The sequence below is a fragment of the Zea mays genome, chromosome 2, assembly GCF_902167145.1.
Source record: "Zea mays cultivar B73 chromosome 2, Zm-B73-REFERENCE-NAM-5.0, whole genome shotgun sequence".
NCBI classification, from domain to species: domain Eukaryota; kingdom Viridiplantae; phylum Streptophyta; class Magnoliopsida; order Poales; family Poaceae; genus Zea; species Zea mays.
The window spans coordinates 192178282-192204818 of NC_050097.1; the positions used below are offsets into that span (position 1 = coordinate 192178282).

At 43.3% G+C, this 26537-nt stretch overlaps 1 protein-coding gene across 1 annotated transcript; it reads left to right on the forward strand.

The window, feature by feature from the left end:
• The first annotated feature begins 13505 nt into the window (after positions 1–13505).
• On the forward strand, positions 13506–25943 carry LOC109944360 (elongation of fatty acids protein 3-like). The gene is made up of 2 exons (XM_020549094.1): positions 13506–13619; positions 25341–25943. The coding sequence occupies exons 1-2, from the start codon at positions 13506–13508 to the stop codon at positions 25941–25943; spliced, it is 717 nt and encodes a 238-aa protein (XP_020404683.1).
• The last annotated feature ends 594 nt before the right edge of the window (positions 25944–26537 follow it).

The window sequence follows — 26537 nt, forward strand, 5'->3', positions numbered from 1 at the left end:
AAACATAGATACGGAACGACAAATATCACTATAATATGTAAAATCTGTGTGGCAAAATATGTAACACTAATATTATATCACCATTGTGAAGAGCACAATAGTTGCTGATGATGGTTGAATACTATTTTGTACACTATTGCTGGTGATGGCAATGATCGTGCGACCCATAGCGATCACAACTATGTTGAGGCATATCAAATTCTTCATTTACGATATTAATTAGGCCACAATCAATATGAAATGCAGGAAAATCATAGTTGGAAGTGCATATATACATAAACACTAAAGCAGTAGCATATCTCTTGGTTTACATAACAACCTTAGATCATTTTAGCCATCTATATGTTACATCAAAAGCAAGATAGAACACATTAATTTAGGTTCTTGATACTACCATTGATGGCACAAAGTACACGGGCGCGAAAAAGATGATCCAGTTATATAAGACAAGCATAATCATATAAACAACTTGTATGCAAATACAAGGGCTGCATAAGAGCTCTCATAAAGTTACTGGACATGATTATGAAAACTATAATGCATAAATAGAGGATGTCTTAGCTATATGCATTAACTTTTTTATTGATATTTGAGTCAACCTAGAGGCACATCTACCGGAAGATGATGAGATTCATAAAAAGGAATCTTATTAGTCTTATATTTTTCGTTGTGGCTATTTTTAAAAAGGATAGACAGGAAAATAAGCTGGTTTCAAACAACTGTTTCTTATTTCATTGAATGAAATATCTAGGGAAGTGCATATAACAATTTACGTACTAACAGGATCACACATATAAATGTCACCTACACAATGCTATAAACATCAAAATTCGAAACATGTATCCATGATTGTAACCTAATAAAAGGTTCCATGGTAACGATAGAGTGATTTCAGTACCTCTTATCCTGTAGGCAGTAATGACCACGCCCTAGCCCTTCGCTTCCTTTCGATCAGCAACATCTCCATGTCCTCCCATCCGTTGTTGCCTTGTTCAATTTCTTGCAGAGCCGTTGTGAAGCTTCTCCAAGGAGACCAATCATCGCAATCACATACTGCAGAGTGAGCGGACTTGAGGTGAGTAAACGAAGAAAGCAACACAGTAGTAGACCAGAACAAGCAGATACGTCAGACCTTCTGATGTAGTGCGGGAGCAATAACACGCCTCCGAACACGCCAAATCTCCCCATCAGCTAGGATCAAACTTGTACCCATCACAAAACTCCAATATCTCAGCAAGAACTCCTTTAATATATGAAAGGGTCAAACATCATCAACCAAAAGACAAAATGATGTTATTAAACCTGTACATTTCATAAAAGCAAGTACTATTAGTAATAGATGTATTACTTACTATTACAAAGTTGACAAAGTCAAATGGAGCAGCAACAAATGAATCCAGCTTCACTAATTACCAATAAAAGAAGGGCTCGGTGCTCTCGTTCTTGGATCAGACATCATAATAGATGTGCAAATTGTGGCCATACTGATGCCTCTATGTCGACATAGACATGGATGCAAAAGAAGCAACCTCAGCAAAAAAATCCAATGAATTTATCTACCCACAGTTGCACAGATCAGTACGACACATAAATAAAATAACAGCTCCCAAAGTTGTGATCGTTAATCTAATTAGAACATTTAGGGGCACTGCACTGTCCAGCACTGCTATAGCTGCTAGATGGATCAAAAGAAGATGGTTCTCGTCCACCATGAGCTAATTCCACCTGTATATAAAATATAAATAACATTAGAGTAATTTAGACAACTATCATCTCTATAACCTGGATATCTCTAACGAAACAAATTTTCATCAAGATCTTGAGGCATTCCAGGCTTCCCTCTTCCACAAGCAAACTTGAAATCAACTGGTGTGGGAATAATAGCAATATTTGGATTCATGTTCATTTCAAATATATCTTTCAGGATGAAATACTAAAAACTCATACAAAAAAATTAGCTGCCCCACAAATTATCTCAAGTGAGATTTAGAAGAATTGCAATTTGTCATTGATCTCAATTTCATTCTGCCAGTGCTTCACATCATGTTCTGCCCAAAAAAATTGTTAGTTTGTAACAAACACACTGGACATACAAGAAAAACGAAATTAGTTTGTGTGTGTGGTGGGAGGGGGAGATAGAGACCTTCACCAGTAGGAACTTCAACATTACTACCATTTGATTGCTGCAATGTTTTAAATTTTCAGTAATAATTAAGGAGGACCTTGTGCCTTACCCCGGCGACGATCGCTGGCCCGTCAAGCCGCACAACACCATCCGCAGCGAGCTCCCCCTGTTGTTTGGACCATACGACCCGCCGACAGGCTCAGCTCAGCTCGTCGGCAGCCAGTTCCATTCCACGGACCGCAGCAACGGCTGGGCTCAATGGTCCAACAAGGCGGCTGCCACTGCGATCGACGACTGCCAAGCAACATGCGTGCTAGTAGAAGCATTTCTATCAAGCATGCAGACTGAAAACATCAAACCAAAACACAGAGTGTCAATGCAGTGATCCGAGTATAAAACCAACAATGCCAAGCACAAAATTTAAGAGGCAAACAACTGAATTTCATATAAATCCAGGATACAAAGGATTGTCATAGGTTCTTTTTTCACTTATATTTGAGAGCGGAGTTGATACAATGCAGTTAGTGCTTCAAAAATCCCTACAATAGAGCAACATTGTGTTAGTTTAGTATTTGAAGTCAAACGATTTTTAGGAACCTTTTTAGTTAAGGATTTATCCCATGCCTTATGTTTGAATGAACCATAATTGAATTGCAGTGTTCGTGAATCCTCATTCCTGGCCTCACCTGTAAAACAAAGAGACATTTTTATTTTTTTACAGAAGAACAAATAAAAGGACTCACCAGATGGTGGGGATGGGACTGCACCGGATAGATTGACTTAATCTTCGGTTGCTGCTGCGTGGATTAGGTTATTGTCTGGTCTAAAAAACTATCGTTGAAGATGAATGTCCTTTTGCTATGAGCCAATGATGATGGATCTATCTATCTATTCGTCATATAGTGGTCATCAGTGTTCCGTATATTTATGTATTTTTCTGACAATTTGCAAGTGACACTCGGACCCTTTTCACTCTAGTAGTACTATTGAATAGGGGGAATGGTTGGAGAGGAGGAGAAATAGGGGGGAAGAATAGTTGAGGGGGAGTATTTAAATATAAATAGAAAGTACGAATGGGGGGATTTAAGAAGGAGGATGGTTGGAGATAGCCTGATGCTCCCACCACTGATTGTCCCTCTAGTACTTCAGTGTGTGCCTACCTGAGACTGAGGTGCGCCTACACTTGTTACTGCCTCTCATGGGCTGTAAAACTGCCATGACTCTTGCTGACAGGCATCACTGCCACCTACCGGGAGTCATGATCCGTGCATTCCACCCTTGCCCAACAGACTCTAGTTCTCTCCAACTACCACAAAGCTGCCTTTAGATTTAAGATTTGTTCTTGGTATTTGAATTTCAAAACATTGCATTAAGTTTGATGGAATCAAGTGTTCCTTTTGTAATCATTCTGGGTAAGATTGCAGTAAAAGATTTGTTTGAGCAAGCCAATCACAACAGTGCAACACTTCTGGATAGTTTTTTTAGATAAAGGAACAATGTTCCAGCCTCTACAGTACTGAATAAGTGTATAGAGCCAAAACACTTCTGGATACTTGATCATGGTAAAATAAGGTGTTGAAAAATGGCATAATATATTGATAAAATACGTAGTACTGCTACTTGAAAGGGAAATAGGCTTACACCTTTTCCAAAATAATTTTGGTGGTTGAATTGCCCAACACAAACAATTGGACTAACTAGTTTGCTCTACAATATAAGTTCTACAGGTGCCAAAGGTTCAACACAAACCAATAAAAAGTCCAAGAAAGAGTTCAAATAAAAAGAGCAAAAGACAACCGAAGTGTGCCCTGGTCTGGCGCACCGGACTGTTCGGTGTCCGGTGCACCAGGGACTCCGACTCCAAACTTGCCACCTTCAGGAATTCTGGGAGCTACTCCGCTATAATTCACCGGACTGTCCGGTGTAGCACCGGACTGTCCGGTGTGCCAGCGGAGCAACGGCTATCTGCGCCAACAGTCGTCTGCAAATGTGAACAGTGAACAGTACAACTGTGCGCGCAGAAGTCAAAGCAGGCGCCAGAAGGCGCACCAGATAGTAAACAGTGACTGTCCGGTGCACCACCGGACTGTCCGGTGGCCCACATGTCAGAAGCTCCAACGGTCGAACCCTAACGGTTGGGTGACGTGGCTGGCGCACCGGACTGTCCGGTGCGCCATACGACAGCAGCCATCCCCAACGGCCACTTTGGTGGTTGGGGCTATAAATACCCCCAACCACCACACATTCAAGGCATCCAAGTTTCAGCCATTTGCATTCAATACAAGAGCTTTAGACTTCACTCCAAGACACAAAAGCAAAGATCAAATCCTCTCCCAAGTCCAAAGATCATTCCAATCAAATAGTGACTAGTGAGAGAGACATTTGTGTTCATTTGAGTTCTTGCGCTTGGATTGCTTTTCTTCTTCCTCCTTTCTTATTCCCAACACAATTGTAATCAAAGCAAGAGACACCAAGTTGTGGTGGTCCTTGTAGTGGACTTAGTGTCCCATTTGATTGAGAAGAGAAGCTCATTCGGTCTAGGTGACCGTTTGAGAGAGGGAAAGGGTTGAAAGAGACCCGGTCTTTGTGACCACCTCAACGGGGAGTAGGTTTGCAAGAACCGAACCTCGGTAAAACAAATCACCGTGTCATCCGCTCTTATTCGCTTGTGATTGGTTTTCGCCCTCTCTTTCGGACTCGATTATATTTCTAACGCTAACCCTGGCTTGTAGTTGTGCTTAAACTTTATAAATTTCAGATTTGCCTATTCACCCCCCCTCTAGGCGACTTTCAATTGGTATCAGAGCCCGGTATTTCATTAGAGCCTAACCGCTCGAAGTGATGTCGGGAGATCACGCCAAAAAGGAGGTCATGACCGGCGAGAAGCCCGCTACAAGCCACGGGAAGACTCCATCGGGAGAGTCCCGCAACAAGGGGAAGGAATCCCCTTCACACAAGTCACATCGAAGCGGCAAAAAGAAAAAGAAGATGAAGAAGGTGGTCTACTACGAGACCGATTCGTCATCGCCATCCACCTCCGGCTCCGACGCGCCATCCGTCACTTCTAAGCGCCATGAGCGCAAGAAGTATAGTAAGATGCCACTTCGTTATCCCCGTATTTCTAGACGCACTCCTTTACTTTCCGTCCCACTAGGCAAACCACCCGTTTTTGAGGGTGAAGATTATAACATGTGGAGTGATAAAATGAGGCATCACCTAACCTCACTCCACACAAGTATTTGGGACATTGTTGAGTTTGGAGCGCAGGTACCATCGGCGGGGGACGAAGGGTATGACTCAGACAAAGTCGCCCAAATTCTTCACTTTGATTCCCAAGCCACTACTATACTCCTCGCCTCTCTAAGTCGAGAGGAGTATAACAAAGTGCAAGGGTTGAAAAGTGCCAAAGAAATTTGGGACGTGCTCAAGACCGTGCACGAAGGAGACGAGGTGACCAAGATCACCAAGAGGGAAACAATCGAGGGGGAGCTCGGTCGCTTCATGCTCAACCAATGGGAAGAGCCACAAGCCATGTACAACCGACTAAAGACCTTGGTGAACCAAGTGCGCAACCTCGGGAGCACCAAAAGGGATGACCATGAAATGGTCAAGGTTATTCTTAGATCACTAGTATTTCTTAATCCCACTCAAGTTCAATTAATTCGTGGTGATCCTAGATATAAACTAATGTCTCACGAGGAAGTGATAGGAAAATTTGGAGCTTTGAATTGATGATCAAAGGCTCCAAGAAAATCATTGAGCAAAGCGCCTCCTCCACACCCGATGTACAACCGGTCGCATTCAAGGCAACAGAGGAGAAGAAAGAAGAGTCTACATCAAGTAGACTCCCCATCGACGCCTCCAAGCTCGACAACGAGGAGATGGCGCTCATCATCAAGAGCTTCCGCCAAATTCTCAAGCAAAGGAGGGGGAAAGATTACAAGCCCCGCTCCAAGAAAGTTTGCTACAAATGTGGTAAGCCCGGTCATTTCATTGCTAAATGTCCTTTATCTAGTGATAGTGACAAGGGCGACGACAAGAGAGGGAAGAAGAAGGAAAAGAAGAGGTACTACAAGAAGAAGGGCGGTGATGCCCATGTTTGCCAGGAGTGGGACTCCGATGAGAGCTCCACCGACTCCTCCTCCGACGAGGACGCCGCCAACATCGCCGTCAACAAAGGCCTTCTCTTCCCCAACGTCGGCCACAAGTGCCTCATGGCAAAGGACGGCAAGAAGAAGAAGGTAAAATCGAGATCCTCCACTAAGTATGCAACATCTAGTGATGAGGCTAACTCTAGTGATGATGAGGATAATTTATTTACCCTTTTTGCCAACCTAAACATGCAACAAAAAGAAAAGTTGAATAAATTAATTAGTGACATTCATGAGAAGGATGAACTCTTGGATAGTTAAGAGGACTTCCTTATTAAGGAAAATAAAAAGCATGTTAAGGTTAAAAATGCTTATGCTCAGGAAATAGAAAAGTGTGAAAAATTAACTAGTGAGCTAAGTTCTTGCCATGATACTATTGCCAACCTTAGAAATGACAATGCTAAATTAATTGCTAAGGTTGAGAAGTTTGATGTTTGTGATGATTCAATTGTTAGTCTTAGAAATGATAATGCTAATTTGATTGCTAAGATTGACAAATTGAATGCATCTCTCTCTAGCCTTAAAATTGAGAATGAAAAATTAATTGCTAAGGCTAAAGATTTAAATATTTGCAATGTTTCCATTTCCAATCTTAGAGATGAAAATGCTATTTTACATGCTAAGATTGTTGAATTAAATACTTGCAAACCTTCTACATCTTCCGTTGAGCATGTTACTATTTGCACTAGATGTAGAGATATTAATGTTGATGCTATTCATGATCACCTAGCTTTAATTAAACAAGAAAATGATCACATAACTCAACTTAGTGCCAAGATTAATGAGCATGACTTAGAAAATGAAAAGTTTAAATTTGCTAGAAGCATGCTCTATAGTGGGAGACGCCCTGGCATTAAGGATGGCATTGGCTTCCAACAGGGAGACAATGTCAGGCTTAATGCCCCTCCTAAAAGATTGTCAAACTTTGTTAAGGGCAAGGCTCCCATGGTTCAGGATAACGAGGGTTACATTTTATACCCTGCCGGTTATCCCAAACACAAAATTAGGAGAGTTCATTCTAGGAAGTCTCACTCTGGCTCTCATCATGCTTTTATGTATAAGAGTGAGGCATCTAGTTCTAGGCAATCCACTCGTGCTAAAATACCTAAGAAGAAAACTCCTAATGCATCAAATGAGCCTATTATTTCATTTAAGACTTTTGATGCTTCTTATGTTTTAACTAACAAATCAGGCAAGATAGTTGCCAAATATGCTGGGGGCAAACACAAGGGCTCCAAGACTTGTGTTTGGGTACCCAAGGTGCTTGTTTCTAATGTCAAAGGACCCAAGATCGTTTGGGTACCTAAGAACAAGGCCTAAAATTGTTTTGTAGGTTTATGCATCCGGGGGCTCAAGTTGGATTATTGATAGCGGGTGCACAAACCACATGACTGGGGAGAAGAAGATGTTCTCCTCCTATGAGAAAAACCATGATCCCCAAAGAGCTATCACATTCGGGGATGGAAATCAAGGATTGGTCAAAGGTCTTGGTAAAATTGCTATATCACCTGACCATTCTATTTCAAATGTTTTTCTTGTAGATTCTTTAGATTACAACTTGCTTTCTGTTTCTCAATTATGCAAAATGGGCTACAATTGTCTTTTTACGGATATAGGTGTTACTGTCTTTAGAAGGAGTGATGATTCAATAGCATTTAAGGGAGTATTAGAGGGTCAGCTATACTTAGTTGATTTCAATAGAGCTGAACTCGACACTTGCTTAATTGCTAAGACTAGCATAGGTTGGCTCTGGCATCGCCGACTAGCCCACGTTGGAATGAAGAATCTTCACAAACTTCTAAAGGGACAGCACATTTTGGGACTAACAAATGTTCATTTTGAGAAAGACAGGATTTGTAGCGCATGCCAAGCAGGGAAGCAAGTTGGTGTTCATCATCCACACAAGAACATCATGACGATAGACAGGCCGCTTGAGCTACTCCACATGGATTTATTCGGCCCGATAGCTTACATAAGCATCGGTGGGAGTAAGTATTGTCTTGTAATTGTGGATGATTATTCTCACTTCACTTGGGTGTTCTTCTTGCAGGAAAAATCACAAACCCAAGAGACCTTAAAGGGATTCTTAAGACGGGCTCAAAATGAGTTCGGCTTAAGGATCAAAAAGATTAGAAGCGATAATGGGATGGAGTTCAAGAACTCACAAATAGAAGGTTTCCTTGAGGAGGAGGGCATCAAGCATGAGTTCTCTTCTCCCTACACACCACAACAAAATGGTGTAGTGGAGAGAAAGAATAGAACTCTACTTGACATGGCGAGGACCATGCTTGATGAGTAGAAGGCTTCGGATCGGTTTTGGGCCGAGGCGGTCAACACCGCTTGCTACGCCATCAACCGATTATATCTTCACCGAATCCTCAAGAAGACATCATATGAACTCCTTACCGGTAAAAAGCCTAATGTTTCATATTTTAGAGTCTTTGGTAGCAAATGTTTTATTCTTGTTAAAAGGGGTAGAAAATCTAAATTTGCTCCTAAGGCTGTAGAAGGCTTTTTACTTGGTTATGATTCAAACACAAGGGCATATAGAGTCTTTAACAAGTCCACTGGACTAGTTGAAGTTTCTTGTGACATTGTGTTTGATGAGACTAACGACTCTCAAGTAGAGCAAGTTGATCTTGATGAGCTAGATGATGAAGAGGCTCCATGTGTCGCGCTAAGGAACATGTCCATTAGGGATGTGTGTCCTAAGGAATCCGAAGAGCCTCCACAAGCACAAGATCAACCATCTTCCTCAATGCAAGCATCTCCACCAACCCAAGATGAGGATCAAGCTCAAGATGATGAAAATGAAGATCAAGAGGAGCCACCTCAAGAGGAGGACAATGATCAAGGGGGAGATGCCAATGATCAAGACAAGGAAGATGGTGAGGGTCCAAGATCGCCACACCCAAGAGTCCATCAAGCGATACAACGAGATCACCCCATGAACACCATCCTCGGTGATATTCATAAGGGGGTAACCACTCAATCTCGTGTCGCTCATTTTTGTGAACATTACTCTTTTGTATCTTCTATTGAGCCATACAGGGTGGAAGACGCATTAAGAGATTCAGATTGGGTGTTGGCAATGCAAGAGAAACTCAACAACTTCACGAGGAATGAGGTATAACATTTAGTTCCATGTCCTAACCAAAATGTTGTAGGAACCAAGTGGGTCTTCCGCAACAAGCAAGATGAGCATGGTGTGGTGATAAGGAACAAAGCACGACTTATGGCCAAGGGTTATTCACAAGTTGAATGTTTGGATTTTGGAGAAACTTATGCACCCGTAGCTAGGCTTGAGTCAATTCGTATATTACTTGCCTATGCTACTTACCATGGCTTCAAGCTTTATCAAATGGATGTGAAGAGTGCCTTCCTCAATGGACCAATCAAGGAAGAGGTCTATGTTGAGCAACCTCCCGGCTTTGAAGATAGTGAGTACCCTAACCATGTTTACAAACTCTCTAAGGCGCTTTATGGGCTCAAGCAAGCCCCAAGAGCATGGTATGAATGCCTAAGAGATTTCCTTATCACTAATGGTTTCAAAGTCGGAAAAGCCAATCCTACTTTATTCACTAAAACTATTGCAAATGTTTTGTTTGTATGCCAAATTTATGTTGATGATATCATATTTGGGTCTACTAACAAATCTACATGTGAAGAGTTTAGTAGGATTATGGTACAAAAATTCGAGATGTCTATGATGGGGGAGTTGAAGTATTTCTTAGGATTTCAAGTGAAGCAACTCCAAGAGGGCACCTTCATTAGCCAAACGAAGTACATTCAAGACATACTCACCAAGTTTGGAATGAAGGATGCCAAGCCCATCAAGACACCCATGGGAACCAATGGGCATCTCGACCTCGACACGAGAGGTAAATCCGTAGATCAAAAGGTATACTGGTTGATGATAGGATCTCTACTCTATTTATGTGCATCTCGACCGGATATTGTGCTTTCCGTATGCATGTGTGCAAGATTCCAAGCCGATCCTAAGGAAATTCACCTTAGGGCCGTGAAACGAATCTTGAGATATTTAGTTCATACTCCTAAGTTTGGTCTTTGGTACCCCAAGGGATCCACTTTTGATTTAATAGGATATTCAGATGCTGATTGGGCAGGGTGTAAAATTGATAGAAAGAGCACATCAGGGACTTGTCAGTTCTTGGGAAGATCCCTGGTGTCTTGGGCTTCAAAGAAACAAAACTCAGTAGCTCTTTCAACCACTGAAGCCGAGTATATTGCCGCAGGCCATTGTTGCACGCAATTACTTTGGATGAGGCAAACCCTTAGGAACTATGGCTACAAATTTAGCAAAGTCCCTCTCCTATGTGATAATGAGAGTGCTATCCGCATGGCGGATAATCCCGTTGAGCACAGCCGCACTAAGCACATAGCCATTCGGTATCACTTTTTGAGGGATCACCAACAAAGGGGGGATATCGAGATTTCTTATGTGAGCACCCAAGAGCAATTAGCCGATATCTTTACCAAACCACTAGACGAGAAAACCTTTACCAAACTTAGGCATGAGCTCAATATTCTTGATTCTAGGAATTTTGATTGATATCTTGCACATATAGCTCATTTGTATACCTTTGATCATATCTCTTTCATGTGTTATGACTAATGTGGTTTTCAAGTGTATTTCATGCTAAGTCATAGATTGAAAGGGAGATGGAGTTCTTCGGCGAAGACAAGGCTTCCACTCCACTCCATCGAATTATTCATCATTCGCCGTCGCTCCACACCACTCTCCAATTTGGTATAATCTTCACTCATATATTATTTGCCAAGGGAGAGAAAGTAAAAGGGCTCTCAAATGTCTCCGTTTTTGGCGATTCATGCCAAAGGGGGAGAAATATTAAGCCCAAAGCAAAAGGACCGCACCACCACCAACGAATTTAAAAAAAATGAAGTTTTCAAATTGATATCTTATTGTGTTCAAAAGGGGGAGAAAGTAGTATCTTCAAAATTTGTAAAAACCCTCTTGAACACTAAGAGGAGAATTTCTTTCAGGGGGAGTTTTGTTTAAGTCAAAGGAAAAGCATTTGAAACAGGGGGACAAAATTTCAAATCTTAAGAATGCTTCTTTCACTCTTATTCATATACCTTTGACTATTTGCAAAAGGTTTTTGAAAAGAATTTCACAAAGAATTTGCAAAAACAAAACTTGTGGTGCAAGCGTGGTCCAAAATGTTAATAAGAAGAAAACCATCCATGCATATGTAGTAGAAATTATATATTGGTTTAATTCCAAGCAACCTTTGCACTTACCTTATGCAAACTAGTTTAATTCTGCACTTTTATATTTGCTTTGGTTTGTGTTGGCATCAATCACCAAAAAGGGGGAGATTGAAAGGGAAATAGGCTTACACCTTTTCCTAAATAATTTTGGTGGTTGAATTGCCCAACACAAACAATTAGACTAACTAGTTTCCTCTAGAATATAAGTTCTACAGGTGCCAAAGGTTCAACACAAACCAATAAAAAGTCCAAGAAAGGGTTCAAATAAAAAGAGCAAAAGACAACCGAAGTGTGCCCTGGTCTGGCGCACCGAACTGTCCGGTGCACCACCGGACAGTGTCCGGTGCACCAGGGACTCCGACTTTAAACTTGCCACCTTCGGGAATTCTGGGAGCCACTCCGCTATAATTCACCGGACTGTCCGGTGTAGCACCAGACTGTCCGGTGTGCCAGCGGAGCAATGACTATCTGCGCCAACGGTCGTCTGCAAATGTGAACAGTGAACAGTACAACTGCGCGCGCAGAAGTCAGAGCAGGCGCCAGAAGGCACACCAGACAGTAAACAGTGACTGTCCGGTGCACCACCGGACTGTCCGGTGGCCCACATGTCAGAAGCTCCAACGGTCGAACCCTAACGGTTGGGTGACGTGGCTGGCGCACCGGACTGTCCGGTGCGCCATACGACAACAGCCATCCCCAACGGCCACTTTGGTGGTTGGGGCTATAAATACCCCCAACCACCACACATTCAAGGCATCCAAGTTTCAGCCATTTGCATTCAATACAAGAGCTCTAGACTTCACTCCAAGACACAAAAGCAAAGATCAAATCATCTCCCAAGTCCAAAGATCATTCCAATCAAATAGTGACTAGTGAGAGAGACATTTGTGTTCATTTGAGTTCTTGCGCTTGGATTGCTTTTCTTCTTCCTCCTTTCTTGTTCCCAACACAATTGTAATCAAAGCAAGAGACACCAAGTTGTGGTGGTCCTTGTAGTGGACTTAGTGTCCCATTTGATTGAGAAGAGAAGCTCATTCGGTCTAGGTGACCATTTGAGAGAGGGAAAGGGTTGAAAGAGACCCGGTCTTTGTGACCACCTCAACGGGGAGTAGGTTTGCAAGAACCGAACCTCGGTAAAACAAATCACCGTGTCATCCGCTCTTATTCGCTTGTGATTTGTTTTCGCCCTCTCTTTCGGACTCGATTATATTTCTAACGCTAACCCCGGCTTGTAGTTGTGCTTAAACTTTACAAATTTCAGATTTGCCTATTCACCCCCCTCTAGGCGACTTTCACTACTGACTCACCACTCGCGAAGGAAGCGGTCGTCCTGCCACCATGGGCACGACATCCCCATCAAGGTTTAGCGGCACGGGAGACTCCCGGTAAGACATTACAGAACTCCACGGCGCGCGGCGCCATTGCACGCACTCTATCGACTTGCAAACTAATTACACTATATGGGCTTGCAACCCAATCCCATTCTAATTTTTTGAACATTTTATAAAATCTGTAATTTCTTACAATATAGCTCTATATCTTCATTGTTTGTTATTTGTTAGTTAATACAGCACCGCCACAGTATATTGATAAAATACATAGTACTGCTACTGACTTACCACTCGCGAAGGAAGCGGTCGTCCCGCCGCCATGGGCACGACATCCCCATCGAGGTTTGGCGGCACGGGAGACTCCCGGCTCGAAGGAGAACTCCGCGGCGCGCGACGCCATTGCGCATAGGCGATGCTTGGGATTGAAGGCTGGCTCTAGTCACTGTGAGGAGTGCCAATGGCCCAACGTGGCCTTGCGCTTCCCTCCCGACCCAACCTAACCGCCTCGACCTTGCGCAAGACGTGGCACGTCGAACGCCACACGGACTCAGTCCACACTCGACAGGGAGGGAGGAGGGACTGAGAGAGCAGGAGAGGTAGCCGAGAAGATCGGTTCCAGCGGCAGGCGCGAGCGAGGCGTGACCGATGGCGACCGCGTCGCTGCTGAGCCGGGCGCAGTGGCTCCTGGTGGAGCACCCAACTGTGGCCTCGTTCCGCTGGCAGCCAGGTGTAGGATCTAGGACACCGGCTAGAGGGGGGGTGAATAGACGGTTTTGACTAAAAACAACAATACTAAGTAAATTTAATCAATACAACAAGAGGAATAAATTTACTAGTGTCAATAAGTAAACAATGTATGAAAGACAACTACGGAGATTGAATACTTGAAGAACAATAAGCAAAACACTAATCAATTGCAAGGCAATAAGTAATGCTCGAAGGAATAGACACCGAAATTTATCCCGTGGTATCGGTGATTTGCCGATCACCCCTAATCCACGTTGAGGTGGACTTCAAGCTCTCACTTGCTCCTCTATCAAGACACGACTTGATCTTTGAGCCAAGTGGACAAGAAATCACTCAATACCTCGATTCCACTAATGTCACCTTTGCCGCTCCGGCGAGGTAGGCGCGAACCCCTCACAATCAACACCGCGGCTTCTCCACAATCTTCTTGGAGAGCTCGACGGAGACAATCACCCGAGCCGTCTAGGAGGCGGCAACCTCCAAGAGTAACAAGCCAACGACGCTTGCTCGGTGTACCACCTAGTGCCTCAAGAATCACCAAATGATGCAAATGCACTAGGAACCCTCAATCTCTCACTAGAATGCAATCTCAAGCAAAGAGTGTGAGAGAGTGAGTTGGAGGATCACAAATGAGCTCAATGTGTGCAAGGAATGGCCAAGAGAGGTCTCACACACGAGCTACCCTTCTATTTATAGTCCCCCATCTAAAACCAACCGTTATGTGCAAAAGAGGGCAGTTCTGCGCACACGCGGACCGTCCGCGCCCTAGGGCCGGACGGTCCGCCGTACACCATAACGGCTATAATGACCGTTGAAACATGTCAGAGCAGACTCAAAAGGTGGGTCCGGACAGTCCGCCCTTCAAGGCCGGACCGTCCGCGACCTGGCAATTTCAAACACCCGAGCCTCGGATCAAACGGAGTTAACACACGCGGACCGTCCGGCTATAAATCCCGGACCGTCCGCGACCTGAGACAGTACTGTCCGGACTGGTCCCCCGGACCGTCCGTAGTACAAACCAATAAAAACACACAGTCCCTGTCCAAAAACGAGTTATACACATGTGGACCGTCCGCGCCTCACAGGCGGACCGTCCGCCTATAATTCAGGGACTGACCCGAAGCCACCTTCCTCTGGTCAGGACTGCGGACGGTCCGGCCCTAAGGCCCGGACGGTCCGCAGTGCAATAGAACACAGAGTCAACACAAATGGTCAAACCCCGGACCTGCTGGAGGATCGCGGACGGTCCGCCCCCAAGGGCCGGACAGTCCGCGCGACCAAGACTTCTCAAATTTCAAACATGCTTTTGAATGAACTTTTAACTCACGAAATGAGAAGCGCTGTTAGCCCTTATGCAAATGCAACTACTTGATGCTCTATGAGGCACTAAGTTTTACACAGATCTAAGTCATTGACCCCTCTTAATAGTACGGCTATCTAGCCTACTAATCCGGTCAGGTATTTTCTCTAAACACCTCAAGACCGGCAAAAGTAAAACCTATATTATACCTTTGCCTTCATCTGATCCACAACCAATGCGTATGACTCTTCAACATTTCCTGTTCTATGTGGTCCAACCCTGCATTCTTATTTCTCCAAGAATCGTTAGTCCACAAGTAGTTGTCATTAATTACCAAAACATTACCAAAGGGGCCTAGATGATTCACAATCTCCCCCTTTTTGGTAATTGATGACAACACCACATAGTATATTAAAGAGAAGTTTAGTTTCTCCAAATCTCTCTCATACCTAAGGTATAAGATAGATTTTGAAGATGAGTTTCATAGGACTTATCTTGATTTGAAGTTCTGTCCAAGAGATAGATAAATCCCAATAAAAACTCAGTATGCAAGAAAGGCTCCCCCTAAGTGTGTGCAGGATTATTTGAAGTTGAAGATATAACACACATAATATATTGGAGCTTGATGGAGACTTTCCTACAATCATGGTTATCGAGGCATACAAGAGATGATCCATAGAGTGAGCGCAGCAATTATAATCACATCTCGATTAACCACACACAGAGTAATTTGAACTAAAACATAGTTCATCCCACAGAATATTACAGATAATAGTCCACAGACATACGACATAGAGTTAATGGATCAAACCAAGTTCCGAATGCATAAGACATAAACTAAAGCGGCATGAAAAGGTAAAATGCATATGCATGGTCTTGATGTCCACATAGAACCACCAACTCCCCCTGAAGGAGACGCCTGACAACTTCTCATCACTTCTCTCCCCCTTTGGCATCGATTGCCATAAAGGAGAGGCCTTACTGATCACTTGGCGGAGGATGCATGTTGTAATAATGAGTGCTGAAGGTGTCAAACAGGGAGGAGAACTGGCCAAAGTCCTGCTGGAGCTGCTGCTGCCTCTGACTTATATCATGCATGTTGTCAGTTGTAGAAAGATTGTCAAACTGACTGGAGAGAGCACCCATGTTATCTTGAAAACTTTGTTGCATATTATTCAGCCTTGACATGATGGGATCAGTGACATTAGTGTGAATTTGATCACGAAACTCAGAAAATTCAGAGTTAAGTGCATCCCAGTTACTGTCAAAGCGAGACTGCATGTCATCAAGGCGGTGATCCACATGTGACATCAGGCCATCAAAGCGAGCATCAATATGAGTCTCCAGCCCTTGCTGCATATTGTGAAAATAAGGATCAAAATATCCTGGAGCAGGCTCCCAATAGTGCTGAGGCTGAGGAGGAGGTGGAGGAGGAGGCATCTGCTGTTCCTCAACATTAGGAGCTGCTCCACCCTCATAGCCAGGGTCTTCCTCATCATCTGGGAATGGAGTGAGTGGCCTGGTGAGAAACCCTATCTCATTCTTAAAAGGCCTGAATGGAGTGTGAACAATCTCACATGGGCCCTCAAATCTTGTCTTGGATTTGATGAGAGCCATAATGTAGGGAGCATATGCCAAGTTTTGATTCTTGTCCATCTTTAAATCATTAAGCTGCCTCATCATGAAAAGAACAATGTTCATGACTTCACCATTCATGATGTGCTGGATTATGTTCCAGAACTTATCTCGAATTTTACTCTTATCACCACTCTTGGGAAGAATGGTGACTCTGGCAATCTTGTTGATGACAGCAGGATGATGTCTGAGTCCTGCTGTCTCTCCAAACCTCCTGGGTATACCGAGCCTGGCTGGCTCATAAAACTGCACAAAATCCTCAAAATTATCTTCAGTATAAAGATCCACCCCAGCAGAAATGGTGCCATAGTCCAGACTGTTGGCAGCGGCAAAGTCAGCAAAAGAAGCAGAATACCGCTTGAAGCCAGTCATCCAGGTGATAGATTCTGCTGCAATATCAATCTCTGAGGTAGCCAAGAATTGCTTAACTGCCATTTCATTGAAATCGGTGCGCTGCCCCATAAACTGATATAACCCACATGTTTCAAATTTGGGGATGAGACCCTCCATGACTGATTGACTGAGCAAGAAGGACCAATCAATCACCTGATGCTTATGAAAATTGGTATCCACCAGGGTGCCCCAAAAGACATCAAACTGCAGCTGAGTGTGGAAAAACTGGATATTTGTATCTGATGGCAGATAATACTGGTTCACAGTCCGTCTAGAGCAGTACTCAGCCATAGAAAATCTCCGCTTGGGATAAGTCCATCCTTGGATATCAATGGGATAATCTGGATGAACATGAAGAAAATCGTCAGCATCCATGGATTCAGTGCCCCCAGCTGAGGATTGGGCCTCTGAATCAGTGGTCGGTGTATAGTCATCATCATTGCCACGAGGGCGCTTGGATTTAAAGCGACCTGCAAGTTTCTTGCGGAGACCACCAAAACCACTGCAACAAGGTGACAGACATCCATAGATAAATAATTGATACCAATCACCACTTATAAAAAGGAATGGAATGGAATGCTCTGCCAGGGTTCGGACTGTCCGTGCTAGGGGGCCGGACTGTCCGCGCCAGAGGCCCGGACGGTCCGCGTCCACCGGGCGGACGGTCCGCGACCGACCAGGGGCGACTCCAAGAACCCTAGCCGCCACAAGTGTTCAAGTTGATGTTTTTGCAGATAATACCCAGCAAAACAAGTTCAAAATTTTGCATAGCATTGATATTGAGGAGAACTATCAATCCCACCAATCAGATTTTGAAACCCACTGCTCAATTTCAGATCAGAGAAGAAACCCAAATAATCTCAAAGTTGAAGAAATTTGATGAAATCCACAAGATTTGAAGATACCGTGATGAAGACATGTTGATGGAATGTTGCCACAAGCTGTCGGACTGTCCGCGCAAATCTTCACTGCACCGTCCGCGCACACTCGACACAGGGGAGTATTTGGTGAGAAGAGAGCTAGAGAGAACAAGCAAATGGGCACAACTGGCAAGTCTGCGGGCACTGCCTCTTTTTCTGCCCTGTCGCGGACGGTCCGCGCTGGGGCGGCGGACGGTCCGCGCCCTGATGTGTCCAGACGGTCTGCGAAGCTGAACGGACTGTCCATTTCCTGATGGTGCGGACGGTCCGCGGTCCATGGGCGGACGGTCCGCGGCCTGATACTCATTTTGCCAATTGCTGTCCACTTGCTGATTTTGAATTACGAATCCGAATTGGTGCTCATATATGGACATTTTGACCAATCCAAGAGTTGGTATGCATGCATATACAAATGATGTAATTGAGTAATGCAAGATTTTTGAATTAAACTATCTAGAGCAATTAGAAATGAAAAATGCACAAATAATACCAAATAAATAGCATAAAGAGCATACTTAGACCCGAGATGCAAGACGACACATGTGTGATCAACTTCAAGTCACATTTGAGATATCGATCACATTCATTTCACTTCTTAGAGAACAAAATCTTGTTTCATCCAAAGGTTTTGTAAAAATGTCTGCTAATTGATCATCGGTGCCAATGGAATAAATAGAGATATCTCCCTTGCCAACATGATCTCTTAAGAAGTGATGCCGTATATCAATATGCTTGGTTCTTGAGTGTTGGACCGGATTGGTAGCCAATTTTACCGCACTCTCATTATCACACATGAGAGGCACATTCTTGAAAATAATTCCATAGTCCAATAAGGTTTGTTTCATCCATAATAGTTGAGCACAACAATTTCCGGCCGATATATATTCCGCCTCGGCGGTAGATAGAGCAACAGAATTTTGTTTCTTAGAAGACCATGAAACAAGAGATCTACCAAGAAATTGACAACAACCAGAGGTGCTTTTTCTATCAACTTTGCACCCCGCATAGTCTGAATCCGAATATCCAATTAATTCAAATTGTGCACCCTTGGGATACCATAGACCAATATTGGGAGTATACTTCAAATATCTTAGAATTCTTTTAGCGGCCTTCAAGTGAATCTCTCTAGGAGAAGCTTGAAATCGAGCACACATGCATACACTAAACATAACATCGGGCCTAGATGCGGTAATATAAAGCAAACTACCAATTATTGAACGATAAAGTTTTTGATCAACTATAGTACCTCCTTCATCTAAGTCTAGATGACCATTTGTTGCCATTGGAGTCTTGATAGGCTTAGCATTTTCTAAACCAAACTTGTTGAGCATGTCCTTCAAATATTTTGATTGACTTATAAAAATTCCATCTTTCAATTGTTTGATTTGAAGGCCAAGAAAGAAGCTCAATTCTCCTATCATAGACATTTCAAATTCTTTTGACATCATTTTTCCGAACTCCTCACAAAATAATTCATTAGTAGATCCAAAAATAATATCATCAACGTAGATTTGACAAACAAATAAATCTTTGCCAATTCTTTTAGTGAATAGAGTAGTGTCAACCTTCCCAATTTTGAAGTCTTTGGAAAGCAAGAAATCCCTAAGCCTTTCATACCAAGCGCGTGGAGCTTGCTTAAGCCCATAGAGAGCTTTAGAAAGCTTGAACACATGGTTAGGTCTTTTGGGGTCCTCAAAACCGGGAGGTTGTTCAACATACACTAGTTCACTAATCTTACCATTTAGAAAGGCACTCTTTACATCCATTTGGTAGAGCTTGATATTGTGTGCACAAGCATAAGCAAGTAGAATCCGGATTGCCTCTAATCTTGCTACGGGAGCAAATGTCTCCCCAAAATCCAATCCTTCAATTTGAGTATATCCTTGTGCAACTAATCTTGCCTTGTTTCTTACTACCACACCATCTTCATTGTGCTTGTTGCGAAACACCCATTTTGTACCAATAACATTGTGGTTCTTTGGTCTCTCAACAAGCTCCCAAACTTCATTTCGAGCGAAGTTATTTAATTCTTCATGCATTGCATTCACCCAATCAACATCAAGTAGAGCTTCATCTACACGGTTAGGTTCCATACAAGATACAAAAGAGAAATGTTCACAAAATGAAGCTATGCGAGAGCGAGTTTGAACACCCTTACTAATATCACCCACAATTTGATCAACCGGGTGATCCTTCACAATGGAATGATGAATTCTTGATACCGTTTGATAGTTGCTTGTTGAAGCATTAGGAGGAACCGTAGGTCTTGAAGTACCTTGATCATGAGTATCCATGGTTTCATCGAGTTGTTGGCTTTGGTGATCTTCCTCATTTATAGTTGAGGATGAAGGAATGACAACCACACTATCTTCATCATCATCTTCCTTTGGTTTTATTTCACCAATGGCCATTGTTTTCATTGCATTTATCAATTGAGTTCCCCCAACATCATCGAGATTATCACTCTCATCTTGAGACCCATTTGTTTCATCGAATTCAACATCATATGCTTCCTCAATAATACCATGAGTTTTGTTGAAGACTCTATAAGCCTTACTATTTGATGAATATCCAAGAAGAAAACCCTCATCACATTTCTTCTCAAATTTAGAAAGCCGGCTTCCCTTTCTCAAAATATAACATTTGCAACCGAATACCCTAAAATATGAGATATTTGGCTTTCTACCAATGAGCAATTCATATGGAGTTTTCTTCAAGAGCTTGTGACAATATAGTCTATTTGATGAATGACAAGCGGTATTTATTGCCTCGGCCCAATAAGAATCCGATATATTATATTCCACTAACATAGACCTTGCCATATCAATAAGAGTTCTATTCTTTCTTTCAACAATACCGTTTTGTTCCGGGGTATATTTGGAAGAGAATTCATGTTTGATACCCTTGTCATCACAATATTGATCAATTCTTGCATTTTTGAATTCCGACCCATTATCACTTCTAACCTTTTTGATGTCAAAGTCAAATTGATTTTGAGCCAATATAGCAAATGACTTGAATGTTTCAAACACATTGGATTTGTCTCGTAGAAAATAAACCCAAGTAAATCTTGAATGGTCATCCACAATCACAAGACAATAAGAATTACCACCAATACTTACAAAAGATGTGGGCCCAAATAAATCCATGTGAAGTAATTCCAAAGGTCGATGAGTGGACATTTGACTTTTATTTGGATGAGTGTTTGCCACTTGCTTACCGGCTTGACAAGAGCTACACAATTTGTTCTTTTCAAACTTCACATCTTTTAAGCCTCGAACTAAGTCATGCTTGGTTAGCCGATTGAGTTGCTTCATCCCAACATGACCAAGTCTTCTATGCCATAACCAACCTAGTGAAGCTTTTGAAAATAAGCAAGTTGTGAGCTTTGCCTCATTAGATGAGAAATCAACAAGATAAAGATTTTCATGTCTAAAACCTTTAAATTTAAGATTGCTACCATCAACACTAGAGATAATAACATCTTCAACTGTGAAATTGCAACAAAATCCTAAATCACATAATTGAGCTACGGAAAGTAAATTAAAATTCAAAGACTCAACCAATAGCACATTTGATATAGAATGATCATTTGAGATAGCAATTTTACCCAAACCTTTAACCTTTCCTTTACGATTATCTCCAAATGTGATACTATCATAATTTGAGCAATCTTCCTCACTCATTTGGGTAAACATCTTCATATCCCCGGTCATGTGTTGAGTACATCCACTATCCAACACCCAATGATTCCCTCCCGCCTTGTAGTTTACCTACAAAAGGAAATCAATCTCTTTTAGGTACCCAAACTTGCTTGGGTCCTTGGATGTTAGTGACCAAGGTCTTTGGCACCCAAATAGCTTTCTTTTTGTTTCCAACAATTGAAGTACCAACAAATTTAGCATGAACACCTTTTGCATTATGAGAAAGAACATAACAATGCTCAAAACAAGTGGAGGATACATGTTTGAACTTGGGACAATTTTTCTTAACATGTCCCTTTTTGTGACACTTGTGACACACTTTGTCACATTCTTTCACAAACAATGTCTTTTGCTTTACAAAAGCATTCTTTCCTTTCTTGGGAACATATCCAAGACCTTCACGGTTAAGAGAGCATCGTTGACTTCCCAATATGAAATCCAATTTCTTCTTACCACCATATGCCTTTTCTAGGTCATGAGTTAGAGTATTTATTCTATCCACTAACACTTCATTCTCAACAATAATTTTTGATTCATCAAGAGCAATATTATCATTGAGAGAAATTTTGCATTTATCACAAATAGAGTTAGTAGGTAGTGGTTCACTTGTAAGACTATCAAGTAAGTCACAAGTGACTCCACCATCCTTAGTGACCACCTCAACTTCATGCACAATAGATGATTTTTGAGCATCCGCAAGCTTCTCACAATTTTCTTTGAGGTCATTGTGAGAGGTCTTGAGCTCCTCAAAAGACACTTGGAGGTTTTTATATAATTCCTTCAAGGCCTTAAATTTTTCTTTTTCTTTGTGCATGTAGTCATCGGCCTCACCTAACATTCTAACAAGATCATCATATGAATAGCCATCATCATCAACATCATCGATATCATCATCATCATTTATATCATTTAAATCGGTGATGATTTTTACCTTAGCATCTCCCTTTGCCATGAGGCAATGGGGGGATGAGAAGAGTGAGGGAGCTTCCTTGATGGCAATTCCGGCATTAAGCTTGGATGAGGTGTCATCATCATCATCATCCGAGCTATCATCCGAGTCCCATTCAACTAAGTAGGCTTTGCCATCTTTCTTCTTGTTATAGTATTTCTTTTTCTTCTTGTCACTTTCATCTTTGCCCTTCTTCTTCTTACTTGGACAATTCATGGCAATGTGACCGGGTTCCCCACACTCAAAACATTTTCTATCATTGAAAGCATTTCTTCTAGATGTTTGACCTCTTCTAGGTTGACCTCTTTTCATCTTCATGAATTTATTGAATTTCCTTACAAATAAAGCCATGTCACCATCACTCTCACTTTCATTTTCTTCATCATTGCTATCTTCCTTTTCAATTGCCTTTGAGGCCTTGGCTTTGAGAGCAATAGATTCATTTTTCACCTTCTTTGCCAAACTTAAAGCATCGGCTTGTGACTTCTTAAATATATCTTGAGTGAGAATTTCTCCCAATACTTCGGTTGGAGAGGTTGTAGATAGATCACTCACTAGCATTGTCACAATAGTCTCATATTTCTCCGGAAGTGATCTAAGGAACTTGTGTGTGAAATCCACATCCGGTACATTAAAACCAAGTCCCTTGAGTTCATTTACAATCTCATTCAATCGATTGAACATATCGGATACACTCTCATCTTCTTTCATAATAAATTGCTCAAACTTCCCTTTGCACACATATAGTTTGGCACTCTTCACAATTGTAGTTCCTTCATGAATTTCCATTAGTTTTACCCAAATCTCATGAGCGGTTGTGAGATTCTTGATACGATTGAACTCATTTATATCAAGAGCATCATAAAAGACATTCATGGCTTGATCATTTGTGAGGATATTCTCATTATCACTGACGGATGGTTCATCTTCCTTCAATACAACAAATCTATCTCTAACAATTGGCCAAATTTTTCCACCCATTGCTCTAAGATGCATTGACATTCTTATTTTCCAATAATCATAATTGTTTCCATCAAAGTGCGGTGGCTTCCCAATGTGCACATTGTTGTTACTAGCCATTTTGTCCCACTCCGGGATGATTAGATCCACAAACAATGGAGTCCTCGGCTCTGATACCACTTGTAGGATCTAGGACACCGGCTAGAGGGGGGGTGAATAGACGGTTTTGACTAAAAACAACAATACTAAGTAAATTTAATCAATACAACAAGAGGAATAAATTTACTAGTGTCAATAAGTAAACAATGTATGAAAGACAACTACGGAGATTGAATACTTGAAGAACAATAAGCAAAACACTAATCAATTGCAAGGCAATAAGTAATGCTCGAAGGAATAGACACCGAAATTTATCCCGTGGTATCGGTGATTTGCCGATCACCCCTAATCCACGTTGAGGTGGACTTCAAGCTCTCACTTGCTCCTCTATCAAGACACGACTTGATCTTTGAGCCAAGTGGACAAGAAATCACTCAATACCTCGATTCCACTAATGTCACCTTTGCCGCTCCGGCGAGGTAGGCGCGAACCCCTCACAATCAACACCGCGGCTTCTCCACAATCTTCTTGGAGAGCTCGACGGAGACAATCACCCGAGCCGTCTAGGAGGCGGCAACCTCCAAGAGTAACAAGCCAACGACGCTTGCTCGGTGTACCACCTAGTGCCTCAAGAATCACCAAATGATGCAAATGCACTAGGAACCCTCAATCTCTCACTAGAATGCAATCTCAAGCAAAGAGTGTGAGAGAGTGAGTTGGAGGATCACAAATGAGCTCAATGTGTGCAAGGAATGGCCAAGAGAGGTCTCACACACGAGCTACCCTTCTATTTATAGTCCCCCATCTAAAACCAACTGTTATGTGCAAAAGAGGGCAGTTCTGCGCACATGCGGACCGTCCGCGCCCTAGGGCCGGACGGTCCGCCGTACACCATAACGGCTATAATGACCGTTGAAACATGTCAGAGCAGACTCAAAAGGTGGGTTCGGACAGTCCGCCCTTCAAGGCCGGACCGTCCGCGACCTGGCAATTTCAAACACCCGAGCCTCGGATCAAACAGAGTTAACACACGCGGACCGTCCGGCTATAAATCCCGGACCGTCCGCGACCTGAGACAGTACTGTCCGGACTGGTCCCCCGGACCGTCCGTAGTACAAACCAATAAAAACACACAGTCCCTGTCCAAAAACGAGTTATACACATGCGGACCGTCCGCGCCTCACAGGTGGACCGTCCGCCTATAATTCAGGGACTGACCCGAAGCCACCTTCCTCTGGTCAGGACTGCGGACGGTCCGGCCCTAAGGCCCGGACGGTCCGCAGTGCAATAGAACACAGAGTCAACACAAATGGTCAAATCCCGGACCTGCTGGAGGATCGCGGACGGTCCGCCCCCAAGGGCCGGACAGTCCGCGCGACCAAGACTTCTCAAATTTCAAACATGCTTTTGAATGAACTTTTAACTCACGAAATGAGAAGCGCTGTTAGCCCTTATGCAAATGCAACTACTTGATGCTCTATGAGGCACTAAGTTTTACACAGATCTAAGTCATTGACCCCTCTTAATAGTACGGCTATCTAGCCTACTAATCCGGTCAGATATCTTCTCTAAACACCTCAAGACCGGCAAAAGTAAAACCTATATTATACCTTTGCCTTCATCTGATCCACAACCAATGCGTATGACTCTTCAACATTTCCTGTTCTATGTGGTCCAACCCTGCATTCTTATTTCTCCAAGAATCGTTAGTCCACAAGTAGTTGTCATTAATTACCAAAACATTACCAAAAGGGCCTAGATGATTCACACCAGGCCGCGGCCGCCGTCATCTGTGGCTACCTCGCCGCGGTGCTCGTCCTCCGCCGCCTTGTCCTGCCCCGCCTCCTGGCGCTGCCTCCGCCAGCTCTCCGCGCGACATCCGCCGCCCACAACGCGGTCCTGCTGACGCTCTCCGCCGCCATGGCCGCCGGGTGCGCGCTCTCGATGGTCGCGACAGCGCCGGCGCCGCGGTGGGCGTGGCCCTTCTGCTTCCTGCCGCGGGGTGCCACGGAGGCGTCGGGGCCTGTCTTCTTCTGGGCGCACGTGTTCTACCTCTCCAAAGTGTACGAGCTCGGCGACACGCTGCTCATCCTGCTCGCTCGCCCGCCGCGCTTCCAGATTTCCCTTAGGCCCGGCGCTGTCACCGAGGAAGAGGAACGTCTGGTCCGAGCGCTGGATGCGGAAGCCGTCGAAGGCAGCGAGCGTCATGTCGGCCCGGAGCGCGGCGCCACGCTTCTAGATGCGGTAGTTGTCGAAGGGCACGATGCGGCCGATGAACGGGATGACGGAGGACTTGAAGTGGAAGGAGATCTCCATGTAGAAGTCACGGATGCGGGAGATCGGGAGGCGGAGAAGGAGGGGCGACGGATGGAGTAGGAGACATGAGGCGCAGGGATGCGGATTTTTCGGCGTTGACTGCGCAGGGCTGGCGGGGCGCGGCTGTGAGCACAGGAGGCAGAACGTGCGCCATGGACGGCTGTGGACGCCTACGTTACGTACTTAAGAAGTAGTACAGATGAAAATTTAGAATCTACCCAAACCTTGCTATCTTACTATTCTTAGATCAACTCCAAGAGACTAGTTATATGGTTTTGTAAAGGTAAATTTAATTTTTATTAAAAGAAAAGCGTCTTCAATAGACTTTATAAACGATTCTTCAAATTTAGTGGCTCTCTAGCCCTCCACCTTCGCTCTCTATATTTGAATAGCCTGCTTCACTCTCTATTGTGTTTACCGTGTCTGTTGCATTAGGCTACACTTTTTCTGTAAAATCTGTTTTAGAGAGTATGTAAATCAGTAAATTTGGCTAGTCTATTTAGCTAATCTCTTAGAGTTGCACTTAGGTAGTGTTTGGTTTGGTGTCAACGAGAGATGGGACAGGATCAACCCTGGGCTGACCCCGTCCCTTATTTTTTGAAGGATGACCTCATCCACCATTTTTTAAGAATATTCCTTTACCCTGACTCTGGA